The 15,404-nt window shown below is 34.2% G+C and overlaps 2 protein-coding genes across 6 annotated transcripts in view; one reads left to right on the forward strand and one right to left on the reverse strand.

Annotated features, from left to right (window-relative positions):
* The window catches only part of LOC130819948 (probable LRR receptor-like serine/threonine-protein kinase At1g56140), a 40,552-nt gene extending 34,680 nt beyond the window's left edge, over positions 1 to 5,872 (reverse strand). Inside the window, exon 1 of the mRNA XM_057685355.1 lies at positions 5,447 to 5,872. Within this exon, the coding sequence (XP_057541338.1) occupies positions 5,447 to 5,594 (148 nt within the window). The 5' untranslated portion in view covers positions 5,595 to 5,872. The remainder of the gene's footprint in view (positions 1 to 5,446) is intronic.
* A 1,537-nt stretch (positions 5,873 to 7,409) lies between these two features.
* Positions 7,410 to 14,969, forward strand: LOC130820000 (OVARIAN TUMOR DOMAIN-containing deubiquitinating enzyme 4-like). Of its 5 annotated transcripts, XM_057685364.1 has the most exons (8): positions 7,410 to 9,857; positions 9,982 to 10,641; positions 11,297 to 11,418; positions 11,518 to 11,558; positions 12,540 to 12,638; positions 12,725 to 12,794; position 13,033; positions 13,397 to 13,497. In XM_057685364.1, exons 2-8 carry the CDS (start codon positions 10,053 to 10,055, stop codon positions 13,495 to 13,497), a joined length of 1,023 nt encoding a protein of 340 aa, XP_057541347.1. In that variant the 5' UTR covers positions 7,410 to 9,857; positions 9,982 to 10,052. The 5 variants fall into 5 exon arrangements, with proteins under 5 accessions (XP_057541347.1, XP_057541344.1, XP_057541346.1 ...); XM_057685361.1 differs by lacking the exon at positions 13,397 to 13,497 and having other exon boundaries at positions 7,410 to 8,821; positions 9,790 to 9,857; positions 12,725 to 13,349; XM_057685363.1 differs by lacking the exons at positions 12,725 to 12,794; position 13,033; positions 13,397 to 13,497 and adding an exon at positions 14,699 to 14,969.
* The last annotated feature ends 435 nt before the right edge of the window (positions 14,970 to 15,404 follow it).

Below are 15,404 nucleotides of genomic sequence, written 5' to 3' on the forward strand. Positions count from 1 at the left end.
GCGCACAGCAGCAGCCGGCTGCTGCCCACCAACAGCGACCACAGCCGCGCGTCAGGGACCAATCGTGTGCGCACCACCAGCAAGCAGCCGATCTGGGCCTATTTCCAGCCGGTTCTGGGCTTTTCCACCACCTCCACAAGGTTCATTCTCCTCTTCCCTTATTTGATTCCTCCTTGTTCCAATTGAAATTTATAAAGTTTGTGAGGAAAGTGTTGAACTTTGTATGATTGTTATTGAATCTTGTTATGAGTGAGAATTGGATTGATGATTTGAATGTACTTATGAATTAGGTTTTAGAAATATGAATAAAAAGTGTAGAGCTTTGTATTATTTTCATTGAATCTTTTTGTGGGTAAGAGTATGTTTGATGAACTGAAAATATTTATGACTTAGAGTTTGAAGTATGAATGAAAATAATGGTTGTGTGCTATTTTGATGGTGTCTTAGTTCATGAGTAACTTTATTTGTGTTGAATGTAGGAGTTTTGTTAGACATGGTAGTCTTAATTGGCCTTGTTGAAGTAAAAGAAATTATTAATGTGGATTACAAAATACTCTCGTTAGGTTATCGAAGTTATAATTAAATGATATTAGTAAGGCTATGAACATAGTGTCAACTTGTTGAGAATTATTAAAGTTACTTGTATGACGTCTTGATTTTAGTTCTTTCTAACCTTGGAGAATATAATAAATGATATTGCGATGTGATAACTTTAAGACTCGTCCTTGTCGTCATATTAGCACTACATCAACATTAAGTGTGAATCGTCGCTTTATATTAATATGATGTGAACCGTTATAACTTAAAGTTAGTTGGTGTAATGAAACAGTCGAAATAATCCTTTTATTCTTTGCCGATGGAAAAACTTGTGTTATTGTTGAATTGACGATTATGTTTGGTGTTGAATGAGATGCATACGTGCTAGAAGTAATTGAAAACTTGTCGTGAATGAATGATAGTGGTCTTGGTTTCTAGCTGGTATGACAAAGTAGTTAAGAGAACTTATAAGCTTTATTCCTAACTTGTATAGGTTCCCAGTTTATAAGAGGAAAGTAGACCCTTAATTGGGTGATTTTTGTAACTTGTGGTCGTGCAGTGACGCTTGCAGGTACGTACACGCAGTAATTTATTATCATGTTTATCGTTACAAAGTATTCAATATTTCATGATTATATACATCGTATTAGAATTATAGAGCGCCAGAAAGTAAACTATGCTAGCGTATAGTCATAATAGTGATATAGGCAAGTAGAATGAAAATATTAGGAGACTGTGAGAACAGATTTCTAAATAGTAGAGAACGCACCATGGTTGTGTGTGGTATCGAAGTGATTTCCTACTTATTGAGCCTTGATGTATGATTAGTTGGCGTGAATCAACTGGATTATGTTCGGTTGATTTAATAGTCCCCTAGGTGAGGTTCGACGGGACCATCGTAAGGGGGGTATGAGCATGCTTGGGTCACTGGGCGCCGGATGGCCGATACCGCCCCTTGACCGAGGTGATACCATGCGGGCCTTGCAAACCCCAATATGGTGGCCTCTTCACTGGTTTAGTACCCCAGTGTGTTAGTTTTTCTCGAAGGTAGGACCCGAGAGGGTTAGCTGGAGGGGGCATGAGCTCATACTTTGCCATGGGCGCCGGATGGCCGATAACACCCTTGGCCGTGTCACTATGCCATGAATAGAGAAATGATCCACTACCTTTGAATATACTCGAGAGATTAGTAATTTGAAAGAGAAATTATGAGTAAATAGAGGTGTTTAGACAGATGAGTAGACTCGCTATTGCCATACTATATCGTTGTCTATAGTTTTGTTCAATGACTCAAATTGTTATAAGTTCATTAATTACTGACGTGTATGTGTTTGTTGTTGTTTGCTCATGACTCTCTATGATGTTCCTGCTATGACACATCTGACTATGGTCATTATGTTGAGCAGTAGGAGGATCATAGCTTGACATGACAGGTATAGGAGCTTCCTTTGCTTTGCATTAGGGGGAAAGAGCGGAGTACGGTCGTAACAATTGTGTACAAATTGTCTAATGCTTGTAGCTTCTATATTACTTGTAAAGTTTTCCTTTGGGATTGTATAATTTCTTTTTTATGGAGCCATGTGACTCCTTGTATGATCCATAATTCCGCTGCGTAGTTTTTGGATGTACAGTAGTGAGAATACTCCTTTAGTATCTGTCAGATCGATGCGTTAACACTGGAACCACGATCCTCACTAAAGTTGATAATTTGAGAAGCCGACAATGATTCTTTCCGTCGTGACGTATTCTTGAAGGCATTGAAGGCCTTAGATTATTTTAGTTATGTTATCCATTTATATATTCTTGTCACATCCTTAGTTTTCAGCAGAGATGCTGCCGAAATTTCCACTTACTCACCTTTTCAATTAATCTTTAGCGTTTATTTTAATTATGTTCCCTTTTCTTTTTATGTAACACCCGAATTTCCTCCCTTCCTTCACGATTCTGGTTTCATTTAAGGGGTTGGAAATTCAGGGGTGTTACAGTTCAGATCCATCATTGTTGTGTCGTCTGAAAAAGTACTTGTATGGGTTGAAACAAGCCCCGAGGTGTTTGTTTTCCAAGCTTGTAGCAGCCTTGAAAGGGTACGGCTTCTTACAATCTTACTCTGATTATTCTCTCTTTACTTATACTAAAGGCATTGTTCGGATTAGTGTCTTAGTATATGTTGATGATCTTATTATTTCTAGGAATCATTCCACTGCACTTGTTGGTTTCAAGGCTTATCTCGGGGATTGTTTCAAAATGAAGGATCTTGGTCCTTTAAAGTATTTCTTAGGTATAGAAGTTGCTCGTAATGCTTCAGGCCGTTTTTTGTGCCAACGGAAGTATACTTTGGATATCATTTCTGAAGCAGGTTTATGGGGCAAAGCCGAGTGGTTTTCCAATGGAGCAAAATCACAAGCTTGGTCGTGCCGCAGGCAAACATCTTGCGGATCCGGCGATGTATCGTTGGCTTATTGGCCGTTTGATTTACCTTGCGATCACTAGACCCGATTTAGCATACTCCGTACATATCTTGTCCCAGTTTATGCAAGAACCTCGCAGTGAACATTGGGAAGCAGCTCTGTGTGTAGTTCGTTATTTGAAAGGTACATCGGGTCAGGGTATCTTATTGAGTGCTGATAGTGATCTCAGCTTGCAAGGTTGGTATGATTCGGATTGGGCGGCTTGTCCTCTTACTCGTCGCTCTATCACAGGTTGGTTGGTGTTTCTCGGGTATTCTCCTATCTCTTGGAAAACTAAAAAGCAACCCACTGTGTCGACGTCTTCTGCAGAGGCCGAATACCGCTCCATGGCGGCAGTTACTTGTGAGCTTAAGGGTTTATTGTTGAGTTTGGGCGTGCACCACCCAAAGGCAATCAAATTGTTTTGTGATAGTCATTCTGCTTTGCACATTGCAAAGAATTCGGTTTTTCATGAACAAACCAAACACATTGAAGTTGATTGTCATTTTGTTCGAGATGCGATTGTTGAAGGCTTGATTTCTCCATCGTATGTCCCCACTACTTCTCAATTGGCTGACATCTTCACAAAGGCTCTTGGGAAGTCACAGTTTGACTATCTTCTCTCCAAGTTGGGCATTTTCGACACTCATGCTCCAACTTGAGGGGGTATTGGAATAATATATTTTGTGGGTATAATATATTTTGGGAATAATATATTGCGTGGGAATATTTTTGGTTGTTATCTTTTATATTTTGTTTCCAAAAATTCTAGTTGCCTAAGTTAAGGTAATTTTAGGGTTAGCTTTGTATATATATTGGAGTTGATTGATTAATAAAGGTAAAAAAGCCATAAATTTATACTAATTCTACATTCTTATATACAGGAAGAACTTTTATAATTGATCGTCATTATAGCAGATAAATAAAAACATTATTTAAAGAGAGATCATAACATAAAAGTCCATTGTAAATTATATAAACATTTGACATTTTTTTGGCAAGTATGTAAATTATACTAGAAACATTAGACATTAGATTCAGTACTTATTCAAATTTTTTAATACTTCCTTCCAAAACTATGTCCAAAACATTTTTTATCCCATTTGACAAAAGCTCTCACAAGAATAGCAATAATTATATTTTATCACATTAAAAAGTCACTAATAAAATATCCATTTATTTTTTTTTAGTTTTACTTTTTTATAAAAATTAAAAACAACTTTTTAGTTTTCAGTTTCAAAATCATCATATTATTGCTAAATCCTATTATTTTTATTCATTATTATAAAATATATAAAACATAACTTTAAAAATAGAAAAGCAAAAACTAAAAATACATGTTAATACCAAACAAATCTTTTTTTTTTTTTTTGAGTAGATGCCAAACAAACCTTAAACAAACGAGTAGTTTTGTGTTGATTAGAGAGCGATACAATTATTTTAGGTACTCGATGCACCTCGATAGATATAAACACTCAGCATGGTCAGCAAGGAGTGTAATGTACAATGTAATGACTGTATTTCCTTAAAATTACGTTTTTGTCCTCTGTAAGTCTGAAATAGAGTCATTGAACTTAAAAAATCATGTATTTAAAATAATACGTTTCACATATTACATATTCTAATTAATTTACAACATTTAAATTTTTTATATTAAAACTTTTAGAAAAGTTTATTGCAAATTCAATGAGATAGAGGTAGTACTTCCTCCATTCCTCAAAGAAGTTCGCACTTGTCATTTTAAAATGTTTTATTAGTTGTTCCCATAAAAAAATTTCTATTTATATCACAAATTTTGAATAAAAATAACATTAATTATCCTCATTTTAATATTTTAAATAATGCAATAATGCTGATGGTACCTACATATTTGTCACCAACTTCAATTTGACATTTTTTCATTAACTTTATATTGCTTATAGTAACTTTATAAAACACCTTTTTATTAGTCATTATATCCATATTTTTTTCAATAACTTTTTTAATGATTATGATCTCAATTTTCCCTCATCAAATTATTATTTAATAAAATAATACATTCTATTTTTATAATTCTTGTAAAATGAACATTACTCGTCAAAACTAACAAATAGTGGTAGGCTTAAAAAACTAGTCTAAAAAAATCATATTTAAATTTTTATCTGGTCAAATATATTTTAAAATTGAATCAACAAAATAGTGGGTAGGCTTAACGTTTTAAATAAAAAGTGCTCAAGTACTTAAGCAGGTGCGAGCACTATGTGACAAAATAAGTGAAGAATCTACAGACTATAATCATCATTCATCAAGATCATCATCATCTCTTAAATAAATCAAAACAAAAACAAACGATCAATTGCAATTATCACCGACTTAAACGCAACATTAGTAATCACTAATATCTTAAAAATCAAGAATCCAGTAATTAATCTAAGTGTTCATCAAATTTCATGTAAAATTTAAGAGAAAATCAAAAAGATTACCTTCCGATGGAGCAGTGGTTGCGCCGCCAGTAGTGCGCGTAGCACTTTTTTGAGCTTGAACACAATATGATGCGCCCGAAAAAAACATTACCACTACCACCACCACAATTAAGCGGCGGCGGCACAAATAGCTTCCGATAATACTCATTAATGGCGGCCGCTGAATAGAGAAGCTGTTATTAGTCCCACCGTTTCCAAATGTTCTTCCTACTTACTTTTTGCACAGTTTTCAAAGTAAATTTTGAGTCTTATTATCTCTAAATATGCATCAAAAAAATTATAAAAAAATATATAATAAAAAATACACACTAAGACGAATTTAACAATATCTCACACGGATATATTTTATAATAGATATATGTTTTAAAAATCTTAATTAAATTTCTTTCTCCAAAATAGATTATTCTGAACGAAAAGAGTAATAGAAAATAGAGAGTATATATTAATAAAAGTGTGATTATTAATGGTCTGAAATATCCATTCCCACAGTTAGTCAATTGGTCAATAGCCTAGCTTTGTGGGGAAAGGTTCCCTGTTTTTTTTTTGACTTTTCTTTTTCTCATTTCATTATCCGTTGAGGTGTTCATTCGGGTGATCGAGTTGGTTTCGGACAGGTGTCATTCGGTCCAGTTGTATTTCAGATCGGTCATTTTTCGGATGCGTATTACGGCGGGTCACACTCGGGTCAGGTCGGTTAGTCATGGTTCAGTTGAAGATCGGTTATTTGAGCTATCGGGTTAGCATCGGTTCAGTGTCGATTGAAGTTCGTGTCGAGTAGTCAATCGGTCTCAGACTGTCATCGGTTAATAATTGGTTCGGTTTTACCGGGTACAGATCGGATTCGGGTATTATTTTCCAATAGAATTCGGCTACGAATTAATAATTACTATAGATCGAGTCAATATCAGATTAAGTTGTTCGCATTTTTTAATTGCTGATAAGATTTCCCTTAGTTAAGGCAAAATAGTTAAAATGCAAATCAGTTAATGATTATTACTTTGTTACTTTTACTTGTTTGACTGTAAATTAAAATTAAAGTTTTATCATTTTTCATCTAAATTGATTAAAAATAGTTAAATAAACATTGACCATTGATTATTAACTCTAAATATATGAAACCATGTATGTATAAAATTTAATTTATTAAAATTTCTATTACTTTATTAGATTAACTAATAGGATGATTGAATATTAGTCGATCATACCTCTATGTTAAAAATTGGTTCAGGTTTATGGCATTTCGATTAAAAATTCGTTCGAGTTAAGTCGGTTTTAGCTGGATCAAGTTCGGTTTTGAGCATGATTCGGGACGGGTATGACTCGGGTCGGTCACTATTAGTTTCGGTAATCTCGGTTAACGGTTATATGTCGATTATAAAAATCGGTCGCAGTTTGGGTTCGATTTTACAATTTTCGGTCGTAAATCGGTTTGGGCACAACTTCGGTTCGGATAATATCGGTTCGATAAACCTAAAAAAGAAACATATTTTCGGGTCGATTAACTTTCGATTTCGGTTCGAATTTTCGAGTCGGGTCACATTTGAACAGCTCTAATTATCCGTATCCCTACCTGTATAAAAAGTGGCGTGGAGATGTGTTGGCTTATTCCAACATGTAATTGCATTTCTCATTTATTGTTTGTCGTAATATGTACGTAACTACGTATCACAATCAATTCTAACGTGTTTAACAATTCCGATTCGAGCATTCTAAAGCTTAGTGGTTGACTTAAGACTTGGAGAGCGTTTTTACTATTATTGAAAAAATTAAATTGATTCGGTAGATATATATAGGTATATAAAATATATTTGTTATTGATGAGTTGCATATTATTATTTTTTGATATGATTAGTAGCGAGTAATTTATTCGATGGGTAAATATTAGGGAAATTATCAATTGTTGGGCCTAAAAAGAAATAATTATATTTAAATTATGAAAAGGCAATGCAAATTGATATGAACTAATATTTGAGGTCTTTAATTTAGAAGGCTTTGACCTATTGGGCATCTTGCACATGCGCAAAACCGCTGTTCATAAGTGCACTTATCATTGAAAGTATTTCCTTGTTCTTATAAACTTACAGGTCAAATCAAGGGTTTTGTGCCCCTTTTGTAACACCACTTTATCTCATCATATTGGCCCATAACCTGTGAGCTTTATTGATCAATGGACGAAAGGGATACATTTGCAGGAGAACAGATCATAGTTTTTTGTTTTTGTAAGATATATTTGTTCACTTGTTCTTAGACTACTTGTCCCCCTAGTTACGACAACCTTATGTCATGGAAACGAGTAAAGATGATTGATTGTAACTCTTACAGACAATTCTACACTATTTGAGGGTACTCACTAGTCACAGCTTTCAGGACAAAATGATTTTTCCAGGAAATGTGTCAAGCTTATTCCATATGTGATATTTTAATTTACCTTATCTGAATTTGTAGTCCTTGTTTGTCCAGCTGGGAACTTATTGTTTGAACATATCACTCCTTGTCTATTGTGGTCAGTCTCCTGGTCAATCCTTGTCAGTTTCGAAAACTAATTTTACAAAGTGAATTATCTATCTCATTAGTGATACTTCATCATGTAGCTTGGGTGGTTGTTATTTTCATATCACTCAAATTTTCTGTGTTTGTGCATATTTCTGTAAACTAAATGGACCAATGTGCACATCATAGTATTCTATTTTGTACTTGTAAAAAGGTTGGCGAAAGACATGAATTAAATTTCTCTTTTTTCATTCTTGTCACATTTTGTGCATAAGATCAGCCTCATTTTGATCTAATTTGTTGTCATTGGTATCTCTTGCTTGTTATGCCTGCCAGTATCCAGACCTTATGAGCGCCACTGACACAAATGTCCTGATGTTTAGCTGAGAACTCCTTGTGGTTTCGTAACTGCTGGTGATTCCATATTCTAATTTCTACCGGTGTTTTGTGACATTGACTAAAGGTGTGTGTGACCTTACATAATTAGCTTGGAAATAAAGTTAATATTATTAACCATAAAGTCTTAGCGTAAGGGTATCTCCTAGCATATCATTGGAGCCATAAAGCTCAAACACCTCAGGAAAAGCCATAGCAAAGAGCTTATGTCTTGCTTGCTTCCTCTAGCACTTTGAACTACCTAGAACCAAGCTACAGATTGGTAAGTACTTCTTCAAGGAGAAAGGCCATACCATCATCATCAGTTTACCGAAGTGTTATGTTGGGGATCATAGTCATAGTCATAGTCATCAACCCAGTATCCCTCCTAAGTCGGGTCCAGAGATAGAGGAAAGTAATGGACATACCCGTACCCCTCCAAGGAGAGGGCAAAGAGGAAAGCGCGCATTGAGATACTCCCCAAATAGATGGGCCCTGCAAAAAAGAGAGGTGAGTGGCATACAATTCTCCTGGGGAGGCACTTGAAATTGCGGCTAAAACTGAACAAACTACATTAGACTTGTAACTGGGCAATAATAAAAAGTAAATGCATAGCACAAAAAGGTAACTAAAAAGATGAAGAAATAGCTAGGGTAAAAAGGGGAAAAGGGACAGGAACTAACAAAAGTCTATGACACGAATATTACATCTCCAGCTCTTCCTATGTCTGGTCAGGTCCTCCGATAGATGCAACTTTCGCATGTCAATTATTATTTGCTCCTCCCAAATAAATTTTAAGAATTAGCTTTTGGATGATGCCTATATGTCAAGCGACCACTTTAACATTACAATCAGTCATATCAACCAATATCAAAGCCTTGCCTTTCTTGTGTAGCTCAACATGCTTTTATTTTTTAGCTGAACTGAAAACTTAGAAACTACTTGATACATATGTAGTGTCTGAGGTTGAGTTAGTATCAACCTTACCAACCCACTAAATGCACCGATACAAGTTGTATATGCTCTACTATTTTTAAAAAGAAAAAGTCCAAAGAGATTATGATTGTTGAACACCCTTTGATACTTCCTTTATTTGTTGGAAAATCAAGTCCAATATAAGAAAGTAGTGTTGTTTCTCCTGAATGGCTTATATGTACATTGTACATAACTTTCATTAGGATACAAAAATGTTGTTAATCTTGAGTCTCATTGTAATTCACGTCTGACTAAGAATTTAGTTCAAATTGAGTGCACCCTGGAGTTTCTAAGGTCATATGGCTCTGGTTAATAGTAACTTTTTTGTGGTGGGGAAAGGGAATTCCATTAATTTCATTATGCTAGATGAATAAAACCATGTATAATCAAGTCTACAGAACATGAAATGAACAACTTTTGTTGCGAAAAGTGTCTCTGAGGCATGTAATGTAAATATGCTCACATTTATATATGAAGACTAAGTAGTTCGCTCTGTTGCTTAGCTGGCCTGGAGTACTTGTTGGGCTGCTGAAGTTGTGCTTTACTAGGATTCTTTCTTAGCTGTCCACAGGTTGTTATCATCCAAGTTATCTAACTGTAGCAATTTTCCTCATTATGGTGAAATGAGAATGTAGGGGGAATAATAGTAACACTGTTCATTAATGAGCTGTTTTCTGCTTTCTGGTGATGATCAGGTGGTATTGATATGAGGCATTTCTGGAATTAGTTTTGCAAAATTGTAACTTATGGTAGAGAACAACTCACGATGATGATAGTATGCTCTCCAATTAAAACTTGCCCCAAAAATGTGCTTCCGATAAGTGGGTATTTTCAAAAGCAAATGAGAGTCCATATAAATAATATTGCTTCCCCTACCACATCCAGGTCATGTTGTCACATTCTGAAACAAGGGATCTCCAGGATTAGATATCCTCGAATTTCAGCCTCTAGCAGTTCTTCATGGTTTTCCAATTGTAGCATCCGTGCATTTCAATGGGTTCGGTACAGATCTGGTTTGTGCAGTAAGAAGAAACCATGTCCTTTGTTAATGGTCAAAAGTAGTTCTCACGAGACATCGATTGGTTTCTCATCTTGGCCTCAAGATGTAAGCATTAAAATTTTGGTGCCAAAACGAAGAATGCTTTCTGATTTCAAATTTGATGCTGGACTATTCTCTTGGTTGAAAGGATATGGCGCTGCTGGTTTGATTTCCGGATTATTAGTTTGTTATTCGACTTCAAATTCAGCACATTCTGAAGCACTGGAGGAAAAAGGAGCCAAAAAGAAATGCACTGATCCTTCAGTCGACCATTTTGCACATGGAAAGAAAGTCTACACTGATTATTCTGTCATAGGTAAGAGAAGAACTTGTTTCTGTTTATAATGCATGTAACCCTATATATTAGAACATACTCCCTGTGTCTCGTAAAGTTGGTTTTACTTAACAAATTTAAAAAGGAAGCAAACATTTTTTCATTCTTTCGCTTACCATATGTGGTCTTGACATATGCAATATTTGAGCATTATTTATCTCCATTTAGGGGCAACAAACGATAGAACTTTTGTTAACTTTAGAAGACCGAGGGAGAAATTGATACCGTATTGCAGATTGCTCTAAGATGTGTATGTCTTCCTCACATGTATACTGATAGTTGATATAGTTGCAGGTATATTTCTGTATGTCTGCTGTGTATAGAGAAGTTCCATACACATCTTCCATGCCTATTGTTTCTTTGTCTCTTTTTGCTCTTCATGTTATGTTGTTTTTAACTTTCCAAAACAAAGCATACGAATGCAGACAACTTATGTCTTAAAAGAGTTGTAATTATATTTCTTTTGAAAGGCTTAACATGATTATACTTCTATACTCATTGCCAATTTCAAAATATATTTACTGACAAAAAAAAAGGGCCTACTTGTTGCCTCAAAATGACACTAAGAGATTGTTATGTTTTTTTATCTCGATTAGTTTCTTAGCATGGCTAACATGTACCACTGCTTGTGATGCAGGCATACCTGGAGACGGAAGGTGTTTATTTCGTTCTGTTGCTCATGGGGCTTGTTTAAGGAATGGCAAACCTGCTCCAAATGAAAGCCTACAGAAACAATTAGCTGACGAGTTACGGGCTATGGTATGTCTATCAAGTATATGAATATTCATGATTGACTATATGTGGTAACCTCACGAGTTTCTTTACAATCTATGTGTGAATAACAGTGACTGGTTTCAGGTTGCTGAAGAATTGATCAGAAGGCGGCAAGAAACTGAGTGGTAAGCTTTATTAATCAAGCGACCTTTTGTTTTATGCTTTTTGGTCATTCTGGTTGAATATTAAGCTATATCTAGTGGACATTTAGTGGCTAAATCTTAAGAAATCAGAATTATTGATATATTTTTATTGTTATTTGACAACTTTCTTTGGGTTATTTTTGACCCTTTGAAATCAACCTTAATGTCGTATAAAAATGTGTGGCCCATATGCACCCTGCTCCCCTTCACCTCTCTTCCATGCAGACCGATTTTATACTTATCAATGCTATACATGTAGAATTGTAGATTCTATGGGTTGGATTGTTGGACTATAACAAATTGTGAGAGTGCCTCACTATATATTACCTATGTTTGTATTTATTGTGAAATATTGGATAAGCGTTCGGCTTCATGTGAAGACTTAATGAGAACCAAATTCTTTGTAGTCCGGGGCTTTGATTGAACTGTGTATACCCTGTCACTACTAGACCTGTCAAATCGGCCTGTTGGGTCGGTTGGGTTTGGTTGGGTTTGACTTAACAGGTCATAGATTTATTATTATTTTATTTTTATCGCTATAAATTAGCTAAAGAATTCCATATAATTTTTTCTTCAAAAATAGTTTTCCTTATAATGGGGCAAAAAAAGTTTTGAAGTTATAAAATTGATGAAAAAAAAAGGTTATAACTAGAAAATATTGATGTAAAACTAAAAATTCACTAAGTTTTAAAAATACGAGTCAGTCGGGTCATATTTGTTCCGATTTCCAGGTTGAGTGGTCTACTCACTGCTCTTCCTAAAATAACGAAAAATATATTTTTTTTGTCAGAAAGTCTTTTGAGTAATGGGGTTGATGATGTTCTTATACGTCAAGCTTACATTTACGAAGTTTCATCATCTGGAAAAGCATTGCTTTATGAATTCTTTTTCGTTTGAATCTTCACTTTGGATCAAAGCTTCATTCTTAGTGAAAGTTCTTGGTGATTCCATGATGACTAACAGGTTTATTGAAGGCGACTTTGACACTTATGTTTCACGGATAAGGAAGCCTCATGTTTGGGGAGGTGAACCCGAGTTACTGATGCTTCAACATGTTTTAAGGTGATCTTGGACATTGCTTTGTTGCATTGTTTTTCTTTTCGATTGTTCCTTCGAGTGCATTTAACTAGAAACTTAATGCCCGGCAGGATGCCAATTACAGTTTACATGCATGATAACAAATATGGTGGATTAATATCCATTGCCGAGTATGGCCAAGTGAAAACGATCGCCAAATACTTACGATGTTAAGAACAAACAACAATGAGCAAAAATAAGTTTGACAAAGTAACAAACAAGGACACAAAGATTTAAGGAGGTTCACCCAATGATGGCTACGTCCTCCGTGGTGTGTAGTTATGTTTATATTATATCAAATGAATACAAACAACACTTCAATATGAAGAATTACAATTGAGATAGAGATAACAACAATAGGCTATGTGTTTGGCTTAAGGGTTGTGTTTGATGTGTTTTTACATACTTGAAGTGTGGGTATGAGAGCCCTATTTATAGTGCTAGGTACTTGAAGATGAATGGCTCACATAAATACATAGTTAATTTAGGGTAATGAATACTATGAAATAACTCTAAGAACTTGAAAAGGCATTATCTCAAGAGTCACACACATGAGACTCTTCACCTTAATCTTCATTAACACCAATAATTCCCATGAATACTCTTCACCTTATTACACCCTTTTGGATTCCACAACTCAAGAGTCACACACATGAATTCAACCCTTTAATGTGCACTCAAGTCACACATTAGTATACTATCATTTATAATCACATTAGTATACTACCATTCATAACACCAAGAATACGGAAAAGATAATCCAATACAAGTTCTGTATCATGGTTATGGTCATTATGATGCATTACAAATTCCCGGAAAGAAAGGTAGCGAATCAAGGTTGTAATTTTTTTATATCGACCGTTTGTTCGAGTTCCAGTTGCACGTCCACAAGCAACACGGGATTACATCTTAGGCAGCTCACTGCTCGTGGCTACGTAAATTATAAAACAACCCCAAAAAAACCCATGTGTTAACTTGCTGGTGATGCAGCATATAGAGCTTAGATGAGTTGGTACACTCCGAGCAAAGATCTTTAGCTTTTGCACTCAACATATTTTGAAAATATGAACTTTGAATTATTGTATAATTGTGAATTCTGAGTTGAATTGTGATATCTGAGGGTCTCAATGTCAATAAAAAATCAGAAGTTTATTTGTGGTATTTCGATCGATCAAAAATCAGTGAAAATGTATATCTATTAGAACCTTACTTATACTTATGAAGAACCCTAATCAGATTGCTCCATTACCATACAACGTTTTATTTTTTTGATCTTATTAAGTGATTTGAGTGGCTTTTTAAATATTATTTACAATTTCAAACTTAAAAAATACGAAATATATGGCAAATTTTTTTAATAAAGTCTATAATTCCAAATAAAAAACTAAATCTTTGAATTAATACATACCTATCATAATGGGGCGGAGTAAAAATATACTATAAACTTTAAGGTCTAGTTTGTTTTAACATTATTTTTTTTTTTGAAAATTTGAGGCCTAGAAATAAATAATTAAATTAAAGAAAAAATAATGTAAATTAATATCAACTAATATTTAAGATTCTTAAATTTAATAGGTCCTGTACAATTGAATATCTTACCCATACTTAGAGCCACCGCTAAATAAATGGCGAAAACAATCCACTTATCCTGTTTGTCTCCATTTTTCCTTGTCTCCACAATTTTGCTTTCTTAATTATCTTAAGGCAACAAGGAAATATCAAGTTGGATTGAAAAGTAGTTAAAGTTCCTACAAAGAATTTATGCATGTGATTTTGCCCAATTAGGAATTATTTTTTATATTCTTTACAAATATAGGTGGAAGTAGAAGGATAGAGTAAAAACACGAAATAATTATTAAAAGAGAAAATATAGCAACATTTATTTATAGCATATAATGGTCATCTGAAATTATAATTAATTAAATCAAATAAATTAATTAAATTAATTATTAATTGGAAATATTTTAATATTGCAAAATTATTGTTTTGTGCAAAAGTTTTTTCGCGGATTTTAAGACAAAGTTTCTGTTTTGGAAATTGCTCAGGTCGCGGCTCGCAACTTTCGTGCTGGTTTTTGCAATGTTCGTTTTATTCGGTTTTGTTAGTTATGCAATAACTACCTACAGTTAATATGGTTATATTAACCGAATTATTGGGATGAATTGATTTAATATCGGCATTGATTCGTGAATCGATGTTGCAATTCATGAATTGACATATTACTTCATGAATAATTGTATGGTTTTCTATAAATATAGAAGGCATGTGTAAGTTATTTCTTACATGAGATGTATATGGAAAATACATGTTATTTTTGATTTTTCTTTTCTTCTAGTACTTTACATTGAGAACTTGCAATCCTCGATTGTAAATTTCCGTTTCTTCTTCCACTTAAGTTTTCTCATGTCGTTCTAAGTTCCTTGTGCTAGGAATTTAGTGTAATTCTTTGTATCTTAGAACATATTTCCGGTTTATATTCCCAAGCACTGTAGTAGGGATGAAATGATGTTTTAGGAAAGAACATCTCGCCTAGAATTAATATCAAGTTCACATACAAAATCTTCTTATTACTATGTTCAATATATGGTGTTCCCGATGATGAAGTTCACATTTGGTGTACGTAACGCAAAGGTTTGAACTTGTCATATGTTTTGTAACCTACTAAGTTTATATAACTTTATTTTATATGTTTGATTAATAAAATTGAAGTCACATTTACAACACATAAACTATTTAGTATTCACTATCCAA

This window comes from Amaranthus tricolor, chromosome 1 (genome assembly GCF_026212465.1).
Source record: "Amaranthus tricolor cultivar Red isolate AtriRed21 chromosome 1, ASM2621246v1, whole genome shotgun sequence".
Classification (NCBI taxonomy): domain Eukaryota; kingdom Viridiplantae; phylum Streptophyta; class Magnoliopsida; order Caryophyllales; family Amaranthaceae; genus Amaranthus; species Amaranthus tricolor.

Coding starts and splice junctions, on each gene's coding strand:
- LOC130820000 (XM_057685364.1), top strand. CDS start 10,053: ATGATGATAGTATGCTCTCCAATTAAAACTTGCCCCAAAAATGTGCTT. Junction 10,642..11,296: donor CACTGATTATTCTGTCATAG/GTAAGAGAAGAA, acceptor CTTGTGATGCAG/GCATACCTGGAGACGGAAGG. Junction 11,559..12,539: donor AGGCGGCAAGAAACTGAGTG/GTAAGCTTTATT, acceptor GATGACTAACAG/GTTTATTGAAGGCGACTTTG.